Source organism: Simochromis diagramma, unplaced genomic scaffold (genome assembly GCF_900408965.1).
Source record: "Simochromis diagramma unplaced genomic scaffold, fSimDia1.1 OVJJ01000205.1, whole genome shotgun sequence".
NCBI classification, from domain to species: domain Eukaryota; kingdom Metazoa; phylum Chordata; class Actinopteri; order Cichliformes; family Cichlidae; genus Simochromis; species Simochromis diagramma.
Window position 1 is genome coordinate 17,682,503 of NW_024386782.1, and position 15,723 is coordinate 17,698,225.

A 15,723-nucleotide genomic window follows, 5' to 3' on the forward strand; every position below is an offset into this window, starting at 1 on the left:
AACTATTCAGGAAAAAAACACCGCGTATATATTGTTTATCATGACTCTGGCTTTACGTGGCCTATCAGCACAATTTAAAAACTGGTATATATCAACTTGTTTCTTTGTCATCTTGACGTGGTCTTGTGATTGGCTTACCACGACTACTTTATGCTTTCTCAGTCAAACAGCAGCAGTCATGCGTTTGTTTTGCCCCCTTAGCTCCAGGTGTTGTGCCAAAAAGTGATCGTCAGGCAGAAAGTGATTGCTGTCTGCGAGACCGCGCGCAGCTGCTTATAGCTGTAGCGCCCAGATTACTTACATAGACAGCTACTTCCGTGCAACTGAAGGTGCGGTAAGCTGAAGACAGCTTCAACTGTCTGTTTGCTGAAAAATAGTAACGCGACCGCATTTTCTTGTTAGTAACTGTAACGGCGTTGTAAAGATAGAAATAGTAATTAGTTAGATTACTAATTACCATTATTCCCATCACTGGTTACTACCAGTAAAATAGTTGCATGTTTAATCATCTGGGAATTTACCCAGATTTATTTACTTATTTAGACAGAGATCTTGACACCCCCCCAATGTTCAACACAAAGTTACGCCGATGATCCTTTGCACAAATAACCTAAATCAGTTGAAAATACAGTGATGGCTCACACTCATAATTAAGAGATAATTAAGAGCGAGAAGAGTGAGACTAAGAAAATAAAGATTATGAGTCACTATAAACTTCCCTGTTGAAGAAGCAGCAACTTTGCTAAAAATGCATCAAGCTGGTATTGTCCTTAAAGCAATATTAGAAAAAGGTATAAAATGCAGCCTAGAAACATTAGAACTAAGTGTTTAGTTCATAAAGTTTTGTCCTCTGTGGTCTCTTGCATATAACTGTGTAGTTTAAAAGAAGCTTGACCATATGTTTGTGCTGTATGCTTGCCTCAGTTTTACAGGTGCTTCCAAGCCCTGCTGCAGTGTGAAGCTCCTCGACGAGGCTCCAGCTTAAAGAGTTCCTCCAAGGTCCCCACCAAGGCCATGAGGGGAATAGCAGGAACTGGTCCCCGCCGTACTAACGAATTCCTATTTATGGTAGCCTCATTGGGTCAACCAGCTGCTACAGTCCCCCAACTGGGGCTCTCATGTGAACCTACTATCGATATCACAAAAGCCCCTTCTTCAGACAATAAACCTGTTGTAGTCTCACTAGTGGCTCACCGTGATGGCTGACAATTGGTTATATAATCATAAAACCCTAAGGTCCCCATCCAGGAGATCAGTGAAAAAGAAAGAGGTGGTTTTACTGAGACTTGGAAAGCGGCGGTCTGCCAGTCCAGGTGGATTCAACGTGACTCCAGCATTAACTCTGGCCTGCCTAGTACAGATGATAGATCAGTAAGAAAGGGCTGTCTCTGGAAAATGTGAGCAACTGTCAGAGATGACAGTAAATCTACAGAAGCTGGGAGTTTGTATTTTTTACTGAGAAAAGAAACACTCATGATCCTTTCTTAGAAAGCACATTTAAAGGATGCTCTTATCAGAGTTCTGGAGTCAGACTGTAATAAAAGAGGAATTATAAGGATCATTTTGTGCAATATCTCATTCTCTTAAAATGTCATAACAATAGTGTGTTCAGGAGTGCTGGGGAAGGGCTATGATTGGTCTGTACTGATTGTTACTGACAGCAGTTACAAAGTGAAGTGAAATTGAAGAACACCAGCCACTTATGACTGCAAGCTTTTTGAAGTCCTTCAGAATGAGATAACTTTAATAATCTGTGCAAGGGGATTGCTTTTGCAGCACTTGCACAAATAAAACAAAGTTGTAAAATTACACAGAAACACAAAGTGTAATGCAATAAAAGTACCTGAGAAACGACAGAGGTGCAAACTTAAATGGAAGTGGTGATAACTTTACCACCATAGAGTGGCAAACTCTATAGAAAATTATAGAGTTAAGTCTTCAAACCAGCAATAGTAGCGGCCATAACAGTTACAAGAAAAAAAAAATCAAACGAGTGCAATAAGTCAAGATGTTAAATTGGGTAAAGAGAAGGAGTAGCATTCACAATTAAATGTCTTAATAAAAAGTTAATTGTACATTTAACATTGCTAGTATGCTGGGGGTGTTTGGATTTTTTTCAGGGAGATAGACTTTGGAAAGAAATACTGTAACTGCAAGTTGGAAATCACTGTACAGCCCATTCAGTAATGGCTGTGAATGTGCAGTCTAATGTAAAGGAGTTTGATGAAATGCAGCATCTAGCAATGTTAAATATTTAGCACTTGTATACCTCGAATTTTATATTCATGCTGTGTTTTGTTAGAGTTTTAAATGTGTATTTAGAGGAAAGAGGTAACATCCTAAAATGTTAGTAGAAGATTCAGATAACTACGAGTTTAGTTTATTGTTCATAAGCATGCTGTCTGCAAAGTTTGGGCACAAATCAGCTTGGCTCATAATCTTCACAGTAGCTGATATATTTATTTTCTCAAGAGTCATTCTGCAGAGTTTTGCAGTTCAATAATCAGTATCACATCTGACAATGTGCTCCAAAGTGTCTCCAAAGCACTCCATTGCAAGCAACTCATATAAGTTAAATGGAAAGAATTTGCTTAATCATATCATGTTTTCCATGTATTTGTCAGCATCTTGGTTTTTGGGGGGTTTTTTGCTAAGAAATTTAAAATTTCTCCCTTCTTGAAATGCAAAGATTACAGTAGAGTTTCTGAATGCATCAAAGCTGTGTTGTCAGTAAATGCTTAAACTGTATATGATGTGGAGCCACTTTTGCTACTGCATACAGCATACACCTGTTGGCTACAACAATGACAGCAATGGCAGGTGAGGTGAAAAACATTGATTATATCATTACCAATCTGTCAGTGTGTAGGAAATATTGGGCAGCAAAAATCAACATTTTTTTAAGTCCAACCTGGAAATAACTTACAAACAAGAGAAAATGGTAAGTGTGCCTTGGTCAGCTTCTGATGGTTGGACAACTGGACTACTAGCATTTCCAAAATAGTGATTGTTGTGAATTTTTCCCAAAAGCGAGCTAAAGAAGGAAAACAAGTAAACCAGCAACAGGGTCATGAGCACCCAAGACTCACTGATGCACGATGATTCCTTGAAGGAGGGTTGAAGGCTGAAGAACACATTTTCTTTTCTATGTTGGCAGCTGAGTGTATGTGCATTATTTACAAGAGGAAGAGATGGCAGCAGGATGCACTACTGGAAGTAGTTAGGCAGACCAAGGTAGTGTAATACTATGGGAAATGTTCTGCTGGGAAAGCTTTCCCATATGGAAAAGAAATGGAAAAAACTTATAAAAGACTTGCATAAGATGTGGTCTACATCATATAATGAATCATATAAAGCTTATATGATTTACTCATGAAAGTGGCCACTTTCTCATTACTTTCATATATTGTTTTAGTAAATATTGAACCCTGATTCTTTTATTCTTCTACTGGACAGAGAGAACACAGACTATCCAAACCATACAAGTTTCATTCATATAATTTTTCAAGGAATCTTATATCTGTTTTCACTCTTTTATGATTTTCATACAAGTTTCACACAAGACAGATACAAACTTTATAAGATTAATATAAATCTTTTCCATATGGGTTGGTTTTGGAGTTCATGTAACACATTAAGATGTATCACATAAATATTGTTGCACACCATGTATGTTTCATGGCAGGGTATTCTGAAATGACAATGAGCTCTTTCAGCAAACTATGCTGCAATATCAACTGCAATGTTCGGGAAAGTTGACTAATATAAGAAAAATTTGATGGTTTTGATGTGGTCATTAAATTCCCTTGATTTGTGATTTGGGATGTGCCAGTTTAAAGTAAAACAAAAAACCAAAACAACTGTTAATGTCTTCATGCCTGACAACCCAGGAGGTCTCGTGGCGTTCATTCATCGACTGCTCAGAGCTGTTTTAGCAAGAGGGGAGCACAAAATTACACACTGTTGTGGCTGAATGGTATAAGTTTGTATTGGCAATTTTTGTAAATCACTTTTACCACAAAAGCTGTTTTGAGTAAAAACAAAACAAAACAATTTTGGAGGTGCATTGTTCAATATTTTTTTACATCTAAATATACCTGCAGTGTGATTTTGGTTTTTTGTTGGTTTTTTTTAGAAAAATCTTTCTAAAGCTGAACGGTCAAAAATTTTAGATGTTTGATTTCGATGTGTTATGGGAAATGCAGATGGACTCAGACAGCAGAGGCTGCAATGAAGGAAATTTATTTACAGTGAAGGGCGAATTTTCAGGGACAGTGTATTTACAACAGAATGTGAATGGGAACGCGGAGCCAGGACGTGCAGGTGAAGAAACACACACTGGTAGCGCACTCGATTTGGTACTGTTTGCCAAAACCTCCAGAAGGAAACGAACCAGACGAGGCGACCCGAAGAAACAGAGAGGCGAAATCCTGGGGAGGAAACAAAACCCTGTACAGTCACCAGCAAAAATAATCCACAGGCTCCAAGAGTAACGCAGGTGTCACTGCCCCTTTACACACTGAGGAAAGTTTCTGTTAAAGTTTCAAAACTGACTCACCCATAGTTTTCCTGACAGTAAAAATGGGTCTGGGCTCTTATAGGTTAAAGAAGACGGACATCAGTAATGTCTCATGTATGTATATGTTAAGCAATGATTTGTCATTAGCTGTTCAGGGGATGTTATGGGTGCATATAGAGCTATTTAGTGTAGTTTGAGGGCTGGCGTCATTTTTTGTTACTAGTTCAAAACCCATATTCAAATGAAAATGTTGACTGTGAGCTCTCAGTCTAAAAAGCTTATTGCCTGCATAACCCTGAGCCTAGAGGAGATTTAAGCTACATTCATTTTGTGGTGAAGCTCTTAGAGCACCACCAATGTATAGACATTTAAAGAGAAAAAAGCTAACATGAGATGTTAATTATAGCTGATAAAACCTTCGGCTGCTTTAAAAAGTGTTTAAACAGTGATTCAAGAGATTTCAACACTTTTGGAACATCTCTATTCCGAGTGTTTTTCAGTGTTTAAACTATAAAATGACGAGCATAGAAAGATCGATTTTTTACAATAAATTATTATTATCTATTCTTTCCAAGCTGCAAATGTTGATCAGTGTGTAGAAAGTATTTTCCCAATGCATCTTGTGTTCATAGTGCATGAACACAAGTGGTTACACTACAGCCCAAGTTTGATTCTTCTCTTCTTTTCTCTTCCTGGCTCTCAGTATCAAAAGCACAAAGACCAAAAAAGTAAATCTTAAAAAGCATTGCTTTTTGCATGCTGTTATTAATACTGAATTTCAGACTATGTGTGTCAGATAGCAGAAGATGTTTTTTCATTACTTGAGGTCCTGGGAACTACTTCCAAGGACCTTTAATATCTCAAATCTGGGTAGAGTCAGGAGACAATCTGTCTCTGACATTATGATGATGGACTTCATTAAACCTGAGTCTCAGGGCATAATGTCTGATTATTTAACTGAATAGTCTCAAGGCTAGACTGAAGATGGGGTGAGTAGTATCCTTTGTTCTTTGATCTTATTTCAACAGTGATTATAACAGAGTAATATTACATTGTTCCAGAAGCTGTGAGTAATAATGTAAAACAAATATGTGCCTATGAGTCAAGGAGTCTCATCAAATTTTTCTGACTGTAAGTCAGATTTGACAAAATAACTGTCTAAGATGATGTTTTAGGAGGTTTTGTTACTTACAAGTGATTAAAATGATTGTATTTCACACTGTAAAGTTAAAATATATTTCTGAATTCACTAATAAATTGAGTAAGACAAAAATAAAGAACTTATTAAAAACTGAGCACTCACTGAGAAATAGTGTCCTCTTTTTATCCCACGTACCCCATAATTCACAGTATGATGAATATGCCTACAGTGGAACCCCGACTTACGAAATTAATTTGTTCCCGAGGGTCTTCGTAAAACGAAAATTTTCGTAAGACGAAGCACCCATCGCGCGTTTTGACTGAGGCGATGCTGAACGACAGGCTATAGGCTAATTGCTATCTAGAACAACAACCAAGGGGTTGTCACATGATTCAGAAGGCATTGTGGGCATTGTAGGCTCAGCCAATCAGAGCCAGCGGATTTCATTACTTGGGCATTTTGCCATAACACGGGCAAAAATATTGCCGTTCAGTGCCTTCCTAACTTGAATTTTTCGTGAAACTGGGTATTCGTAAGTCGGGGTTCCACTGTATTTTAGGGTAAGTCTTGAAATATGAGATGATGGGTGTTATTTGAACAGTTATATGATTGTTAAAATGCCAAAGGGCGAAAATGACTCTGTTGTGGTCACTACCACAAATCAGTAACATTCTAATGCAAAATATTGCCATTTTACTTCCAGCAGGTTATCATATTAGTACCGATATTATTATACAATTACTAATTGGTTTTGCCTCATGGGCATGCTTGTTACCACATTACCACTCCAAGCCTTTGACCTGTAATTATCCAGTTAAACAAACTGTTCATAAAAGACAGTCACTTGGATATTACTTTGGTAATTAGGTGGTAATACCTTCCTATTTCCACAATATTATCTTCTTGTTACCACCCCATAATTACCACATTATTACTGAACTGTGGTGGTATCCATTCACCCACCTAAATCCATGCATTCAATCTTTCTCTTTATTACTTTTTTAGTACCTCTCCACGCATCTCAGCCAAGTGTTTTGCCAAGGGCTCCTAAAGTTATAGTGCAAAGAGAAAACAGGATTGGAAAAAAGTTTTGCACTGCTCAAACACAGATTTGTCCCTTAATGTAATAAAACCATATGGCTTTATCTTCAAAAATAAAGTATGTCTTATTTGCCTATTAAAGGAAGCATGAATGAGATAGTAATAGGATGCTGGTTGATTTTGATGCATTCACTTAATAGGGTTCCCATCTGGTATAGACAAAGGCGTAGATTTGGCATGGACGGAAGGGACATGTCCCCACTAATATCCAGCGATTATTGAATTGTCCCCACTAATAATTTGATCTCTTCGAGTAAAGAAAAACAAACCCGATAGAGAGAAAAAAACGATCTTTCAACGTCTCATTCACCCAGCGGTGCAGAAAGAGATAAATTACGTTCTCTACTGGAGTCCTACCTCATGTGACAAATATGGCCAATGTTATTGGCTGTGCCTTTCAGGGAGTTCTGTTTAGTTTTAGCAGCGGCAAGCCTGCGCTGGAGGATGGCAGCACAAAGGAAGAACCTGGATATAAGAAAGTATTTTTCAAAGAAACCTGCAAGTCACTTAAAGCCAAGTAAACCCATGAAATGTGTCCGTCACAATAACGTTACAGGCTATGCTAGGCTTTGGCCCACATCAGTCTAAAATTGTATGTAACCATGAATAACGTGTTTTGGAAACTAACTGCACAACAGGCAGCACTATTAGTTCTCTCAGTCTCAGAGCAGCATTTCTAATCTTGATTGAAACTGTCAGAGAAAACGGCAGCCTCGAGTAAGCCAGGATATTAGTTTACAGAGGCTGTTAAAATTATATGTCTAACGTTAAAATGTTGGTGACACAATAATTTCATCCTAATGGCACTGACATATTCATAGGGTTAATTTTTGAGACAAAATATGATGAGGTAGTCATGATTTTGCAAATGTTCAACCTTGTAGTGCAGTTTGCACAAATTGTTTTAAAAATGCACTCAGCCTACAAACATTACTGATGAGTCAAGATCTGCACAAAGTGACAGAAACACTGAAGCAGCTCCACATTTTATTCTTATTGTCATGTATGTCCTATTTGTCAGGTGACAGAAGAACCAACACAAAGCTCAGAGAGCAACTGTGATACAAGATCACAGGTGAAATTGGATGATGACTTGATGGTTCAATGACTGTATTTGAAGCACATGTGTGACTGCATGTATTTGGAATGTCTCACGGTTATTTATCAGGTGACAGAGGCAGCTCTGCCATGTTGTAGCTCAGACAGAGGTGAAGAGGCGAGGTCACAGGTGACGGACTCATGATTTGGTGCTATTGATTAACTAGTATTTATTGTCATGACAACTGTTTGGCTGCTGATGTAATTTTACAAAGAATCTGAATTGACATGTCTCACTTTTTATATGGGATATGGCTGAAGAAAACTAAAGTCTAAAATACTTGGTCATTTGTTTAATAGTAATTTAACATTATATAATTCACATATAAAACTATGAATTGTAATTTTAAATGGTTTAAAAGGCATGTAGAATAGCATATGTAGACAAGTATATTTCTCCTTTCTTTTAATCAAGAAGCAAAGACAAAAAGGAAAAAAAATAAGAAGCAGGGCAGGGTTCGGTGGTTGAATCATCCGTCCCCACCAATGTCAAAACCAAATCTACGCCCTTGGGTATAGAGCATAAACATGTCAACATGTATTAATCTGTAAGTTAAAATGTTTTATTGTGTTTTTATTCAAGCAACTGAGAGTAAAAATGGGTTACCCCTTATTTCCAGTCCACCCTGTGCCAGTAGCAGCTCTAACAGCAGATACTCAGTTCGTCCTTTTAGTCTGTTATTATTCTCTTTCTCACTTGCAGTGGACTTTGTGACTCTGTTGCTAACAACACTATTGCAGTCTGATTAAAAACAGAGCATGTCATTATTCAGAAGCCTAATGTTTTCCTGAGAAAACTCCAATGTTCAATTTAGCTTTGAGTATAAGAAAGACCCAGTTAGGGCTACAGTTACCAGGAGGAAATACAGCTGTGAAGTTCAAATTAAGCATCAGAATGAGGGAGGAAGGTGATTTAAGTAACTTTGAACTATGGCATGGAGAAGACCACATCAGGTGCCTTGGGATTTTTTTCTATTTTCTATGTCTTTGTCTATTTCCTGTCAGCTAAAAACAGGACACTGGCTAACTAACAGATGATTGGAAAAATGCTGTCTGGTCCAATGCCCTCAGTTTCTGCTGCAACAGATTCAGTCAGAATTTGGCATCCAAAACGTTAAAGTATGGATCCATTCTGCCTTGTACAATCAGTTCAGGTTGCACCAAAGGACTCTGTCGACTGCACATTCATGATGCATTTTATCTTTGTTCTTGCTAAACAAATTATTAGAGGGGACATGAAATGCTACACACATAAAGACTAATATACACCATGGAGACCCGCTCTGATGTCCTGATGTCATGTAGTTGGTCGGTTGATTGCAGCTAATAGACTTACATTAGTTTATGTTAGCTAACTAATGACAGAATCGATAACTCAGAGGAAAATAACTACAATAAAACTAAAAATCAGTTGAAAGGGATCACATTTGTTCTGCCCCTGGATGCAACAATGAGTTTTATGTTAAGAAACCGAGGCTATACTGTCCACTTTTACTATCTGTCTCTTTAGCAGTAAGTAGCTGATCGCTGTTTAGCTAGCTGCACTCAAACGGGATAATCCTGCTGTTAGCCGTAATGTTTGGGTCTGTAAAGCACTTTATAAATAAGAACAGTGTGGACGAGTCGACACTCCAGCTTTTCCAGTTGTTCCTGATGTTTGCAAGATGCTATCAGCACTTTTTTATGCAATAAAATATTCTCTCTTTTCCCCAAAAAATCCTTCACTTACAGTTGGCCTTCACTTTTCCTCACTTCTAATATGAAGTAATCCAGTCAGTGAGATGATGTTAGGGAAAAACAAAAGGTCTCAAAAAAGTGTGGTACCTCTTTCTTGGAGCTGCTACTTTCTTTTGTTTTTCCTTCGCACACATGACCTATTTTTCCTGCAGACACACCGATGGGATTCCCGATGGTGCTTCGGTAAGAAACTTAGTTATGTTTGTGGTGTGATGTGCATATAGTGGCCTGTTATATTGTAAACTGTCTGCATGTACTTGGGAAGAGCTGATACTAATGGTTCCTGAAACACATGGAGTGTTTATCTTTGAGTCCTGCCAAACTAGCCAGACTAAGGCAGTTGTAGTATCTGGCAGGCTGCCCGGTAACCGGTGGGCCCAGCCAGCTCTCTGATGATAAAACACACTGTAAATGAGCGCAGACAGCCCAGGCGGTTCTATGGATAATTGATTAATAAAGTCCACTGTCACATGAAACCACCCACCATGACGTTTCTCGCAGGCTCCCAAAATTATATGTTTGACCACCCACAGGACAGGCTTAGAGCTCAACCCAATAACATTTAGACAGTATCAAAGAATATCCTTGCAGATTGTTGCTGTGGCTGTGAGGGTTTTGTTATGTTTTACCTGCTTGTAAATGATTATTTAAATAATTTATTCATTTTACAGCTTGATTGCCATTTAGCTTTAGATATTGTCACCTTGATTTTCTTTTATTTGATTTGTTAATATGTTTCATTGCATCTGCCAAGTTACACACATATTGTTACAGAGATGATTTCATATTTAATTTTTTTTCCCCATTTAGCTTTGTTATTTACATGTAACTGTATCTTGCGACATACTGCAGCATTTGGTCTATAACAAGCTGCTACAAACAAATTGCCCTTGAGATTAATGAAATAATTTGTACTGCATTGTATTCCATTGTTCTGTACTGTATTGTTTCCTTGCTGCAGTGGCCCCAATAGGAAAGAGTTAGCTCTCTTGCAAAAAATGTAATGCAGTATGTGTTGCATATACAGTGGCTGCCTCCTTCAAATTGCTTGTGCTACTGAGCGCATCATCCTTGGAATAGCAACTTTGTATAATGCAAGGTTATACTCAGTACATGCTGCATTTGGAGACTATACAGGTCGAGTGTTCAACAAGCCAGTGACTGAGGCTCGAAGATGATAGGAAAACAACAGGTTTCTATAAATAATCATATAAGCACCACTTCTTCCCAACTTTTCCTCTTTCTGAGAATCTCACTGAACCAGCCTTGGTCTTTCTAAAAGGTTCCCAATTAATTTCTGTCACAACCCCCACGACAGTTCCTTATTGGTTTGCTGTTCTTCTCCTGTTGATCCATGACCTCTGGATGCAAAGATTTATTGCATCTGGTGGTTCTGTATATTTAGTGAATGTAGGTAGGTTTTGTTCCCTGGCGCCTGTTCTTTTAGTTACAGGGTTTGTAGTATAGAAACCTTTGCAGTGATGTCACAAAGACAATCTTTGGAATCTTATTTTGCTGCACTTTTAACTGAAGATGCAAATTATTTAAAAATCAGCTAAATTACAAACACGTTTTAAAATCTGGTGGTCTGCTCAACTCTGAATGCACCACTCTGCTTGGTGAGAATTTTCGACCCGACTTTGTCAAGGTTAATTAGTGTATTCAGCTTTAAAACTCGTTTGACAGTTTGGTCAAAATGAGATTCATTAATACAATAAAATATTAACCGATGGGGAATTTCTCTGCCAAGGTGGCTCACAATGGAAGCCCGTCTGGCAATAGAGTGCAAAAGGAAACAGTGGTAGGCGCTGGATTGATACACTTCATGGCAGATCACTGACTGTTTGGGGGATATTGGGAGCATCAGATATACTGATTATTATTAAATGTTGGCATCACTGCAATGGCGGGCATGACAAACATGCCTATACAAATTTTAAGCACCTAACAAAAAACTGAGGATGCCAGTGATTATTTTTTATAATTATTCATATAGTTAATACCCTGTTGCTAGCCACAGATCTTGTTCGCCCACTTTGTAAAGTGCTCTCAAGGCAAAGCTTAGTAAAAGTCTGTTGCTCTCTTATTCATCACTGAGACATTTTCCACTACATCTCCTGCAAACTTGAGAGATAATTTTTCTTTCATGTCCTTTTATAGCTGGTGGGTGTAACCTGAAGCAGTTCTTGGTTCTTGCTGCTATTGATAAGGGCCTATTCACTTTCCCATGATGGCTCAAACTGTCACTTCTTGCCAAAAGCTTTATTCAGAGAACATTTAAGCTTTTTGGAGCCTCCCATTCAGTTGTGCTTCAAGGTCATGAGCAAACATCCTCTTTTCGCTTTGTTGAGTTCTGCTTTATTAAAGACTCACTAAGTTATAGTGGGTAATTTATGAAAAGAGACCACTGCTTTATGAGACTAAGTCAAAAAACACAGCCTACATTTATTTGATGCCTTGATTTCATGTATGTTTTGTTTTGGGGGTTTTCAGAATAAAATTCACGTTTTGGGTGCACTGTGTTGACTCTTCTGCCCGGAGAAAGTAATTAACTGAAGGGTGAAATACAAACCGTCTGCTGAACAATGGGCACTCAACCAAGAAAAATCTGAACTCACAACATTAGATATTAAATCTCTGATCCCCTGTGGTGGTATAAGAACCACAGAAAATTATGTAGATGGCTAGTCATGCCTTTTACTGCAATATTAGATGATTTTCCACTTCAAACATGCAAAATGACATTTCAGTCCCTCATCCTGCTTAAAGTCCAAATCTTTAAGACTTTTAATACAATCAAAAATAATATACAGATGTTTTCTAGTTTTACAGGCTTCAAATAGTTTACCTTTGCATATAAAATTCACAAAATAGAAAGTTTATTTGTGTTAAAGTTTATTTTCTCTCAGAAGTTTAATCTTTTAGAGCAACTGAACTGACAGATGGATTCTGCCACAGCAGCAAGGAGTAGGTGGAGCCTACAGGATGAAAGATTTATGAAGCGTCTAAGAAGAAGAAGAAGAAGAAGAATGAGTTTGCAATAATAATAATTGTAATAACTGATGGGAAACATTACTGTTTCAGCATAAAAGCATGACATAGAGCCCACTGCATGCCTCCCATCGTGCACATAGCTTTCAACAAGTCATGTGACATTAAAGAGCTGCTGTATGCTGCTAGTTTGACACACTTAAGCCCAATCATAAGGTTTTAATTGGAGCCTTGGGAGTCAGTAAGGAGGCCAAGTGGACAGTATCAGGTCATCTTTTCTGTGAAGTCAATGAGGACCATCTACAAATAGATCCACTCTGAGGTCTCTGATGTGAAAGAAATACTCAGTGTATAAAGAAACATATGCACATTGTTGTTTTGTTTGCTGTAATGTAAACAGATGGGGAGGTGGACTTGACTAATGAATGTGCTTGTCTGAATTCAAAATCTTTGATTAAAGGGATCATTTGCTTCATATCACATTTTTGTGCATATCGAGCTTGCCATTGTTTTCATTTCCTCTCACACAATGGTAAACATGTCTAGAGAAACAATTGCTCAGGCACTTGAAAACAGTGAAAAATGTGTGTGCGCAGCCTTTCTATGCATGTCACAGTGATTTATGTTAGGGTTGCACTGTCTTTGTACTCATCCATCCAAGTGGAGACCACGCATGCGATTGAATTTAATTACTCAGTGACTAATACCAATTAACTGAGGAAAAGTGTCAACAATGTAAGGTTATTACACATAACCCTGCTGAAAATTTGCATACTGTGTTATAGAAATCCACAAGAACATGAGGGGAGAAAAATCCCAGAAATTGCAGATGGATAGCCACAAATCTTAGTGTGAAGACAGAAAAAACTAGAGCAGCACAAAAATGTATTTATCACAAAGTAAGAAAATGTGGTTTTCTTTCCCTTGACCACAGATTTTTAGATATGACTTTTAGAATTTTATGAGTACACATCTAAAATTCAGACTCGACCAATCTGAGCTTTCATTAAAAAGCAAGCATTTTTGTGTTCTTTTGCTTTTATTATACAAACAATAAAATGTTAGACTCAAGCAACCACGTGCAATCAAATCTCCCAAAAAGTTGTCATTTTAAAAAATGTAAGTAAAAATAAATTATTTAGCTTTTTCATGATTTGTCAAACATTAGTCACCCTCGATCAGCTACAAACAATCTTTATGAAGCCATGCTGTTAGAAAGTAATCATACTTTTCTTAAAAGTACTGCAGTATGTTTTTTAATTACCCACTAGAGGAAGTAATTTGTTACACTAGTCATTACATTACCTTCTCATTACTCTATAAAATGACCTGAAACACCTTACATAAATACCAGTTAACAATATAAACCTATAGTCTACGCTTTATCATTGCTCTTTTGCTCTTTTGTGCAATAAAAAGTTATTTCCATACCTTGGCTTCTGAAAATTTGTAGAAACTCCACCATCTCGCACCTCCCGCACACTAACTGAAATCAGCTGACTGGCACAAGAAGAAAGCATGTGTGTGTGTGTGGGTTTTTTTTGTTTGTTTGTTTGTTTGTTTTTTTTACCATCAACATAATTGTAATGTAATTACTGAATTTAGTACATTAAATAGATGCATTACTGCACTACTGAAAAATGTAATGTGACTACAGTAACGCCTAACACCTGCTATGTAATACATACAAAGGGCGTTGTGGCATTGTCTTGCTGAAACAACAAGGCCTTCTGCAAAACAGATGTAATGCACATCAGCTGCATGCTGTTGTAAAGCTTGTACTTAAACTGCAATTTGATAGTACGCTTAATGGTCCCTCTCCTCTTTGCCAAAAGGATGCAGTGATTTCTAAAGTGCTGCTTATGTGCCAGTATCACAGTCTGGCTGAGGCAGATTATATGGAGTGAAGAAGGTGGACCCAAGTGCATACGCAAAATAACAAGACTTTATATTAACTGAAAACGAGCCGTTTATTGAAGGCTGATCTTAGCAATAACAAACAAAAGCAAATACAAAACTAAATCATAACCTAAACTGGGTGAGCTAAACATAACAAAAGCCTGGCACATGGACAAAGACATAGACCTGGCATGAACGCATAATCTTGGAGACAAGGTGGGATAACAGACGCTCGAGCAAGGAATGAATGAACACACACAGACTAAGAGCACACAGGAGGTGATCAGGGGAAATGGAAACACATGGGGAAACAGCTGACACAAAGGAACATAACGACGTCACAGTGGAAGAGTAAAACTAAACACATGAACACATGACCTCTTCAAAATAAAACAGGAAACATAATGAGACAGACACGGCAACATGAACTTGACAACAAATGACGTGCAGACATGAAACACATAAAGGAGAGGGGAGACTTAGCACAGGGGTTGAAAACACAAGGGGAAACTAATAAACAAAGAACTATAATGACAACCTAGGCATGATAGAAATTAACTTAGAAAACCTAAAGGACTTAAACATAAAAACAAACTAAAACTCAAAACGCTTGGTCGAAATGGCCCAGGATCGTGACAGCCAGAAGATTAACCAGTCAATATATGTTAGTCCTTGTCCCGTGGTACGACAAATCCGTCCAGAACCTCTGAACATTTCAGTTATATTATGCACTGTTGGTCATTAAGCTCCAACATTTTTTGTATTTTTAAGTAGCATTAATCAGCTTCTCCACACTGGTACTGGTACTGGTACTAAAACAATAGTAGCACAATAGGACCAATACTTACTTTCTGTCCTGTAAATTCAGTATGTGACCCAAAAATAGCAGTGATTTAGAATTGTGATTCAAATTTGCACATTTTGATGAGTCATCTCACAATCCACCCCTCACAACTCATCAGGAAACTGACAGACCTGGGCATCAGTTCCCTCATCTGCAAATGGTTACTGGATTTCCTGACCAACCGCCCCCAACATGTCCGGCTGGATAACCGCTGCTCATCTACAATCACAATGAACACCGGTGTACCACAAAGCTGTGTGATGAGCCCTTTCCTCTACTCCCTCTTCACCCACGACTGCAGACCGGCTGATGGTTCCAACACCATCATTAAGTTTGCAGATGACACCACGGTGATTGGCCTCATCAGTGACAACGATGAGGCCGCCTACAGGG

At 38.0% G+C, this 15,723-nt stretch overlaps 1 protein-coding gene across 1 annotated transcript in view; it reads left to right on the top strand.

Moving 5' to 3' along the window:
* LOC120727862 (vertebrate ancient opsin-like) overlaps window positions 1–2,319 on the top strand; it is a 60,236-nt gene extending 57,917 nt beyond the window's left edge. The window contains exon 4 of the mRNA XM_040022436.1: window positions 925–2,319. Coding sequence (XP_039878370.1) covers window positions 925–1,206 — 282 coding nt within the window. The 3' untranslated portion in view covers window positions 1,207–2,319. The remainder of the gene's footprint in view (window positions 1–924) is intronic.
* Window positions 2,320–15,723: the final 13,404 nt, after the last annotated feature.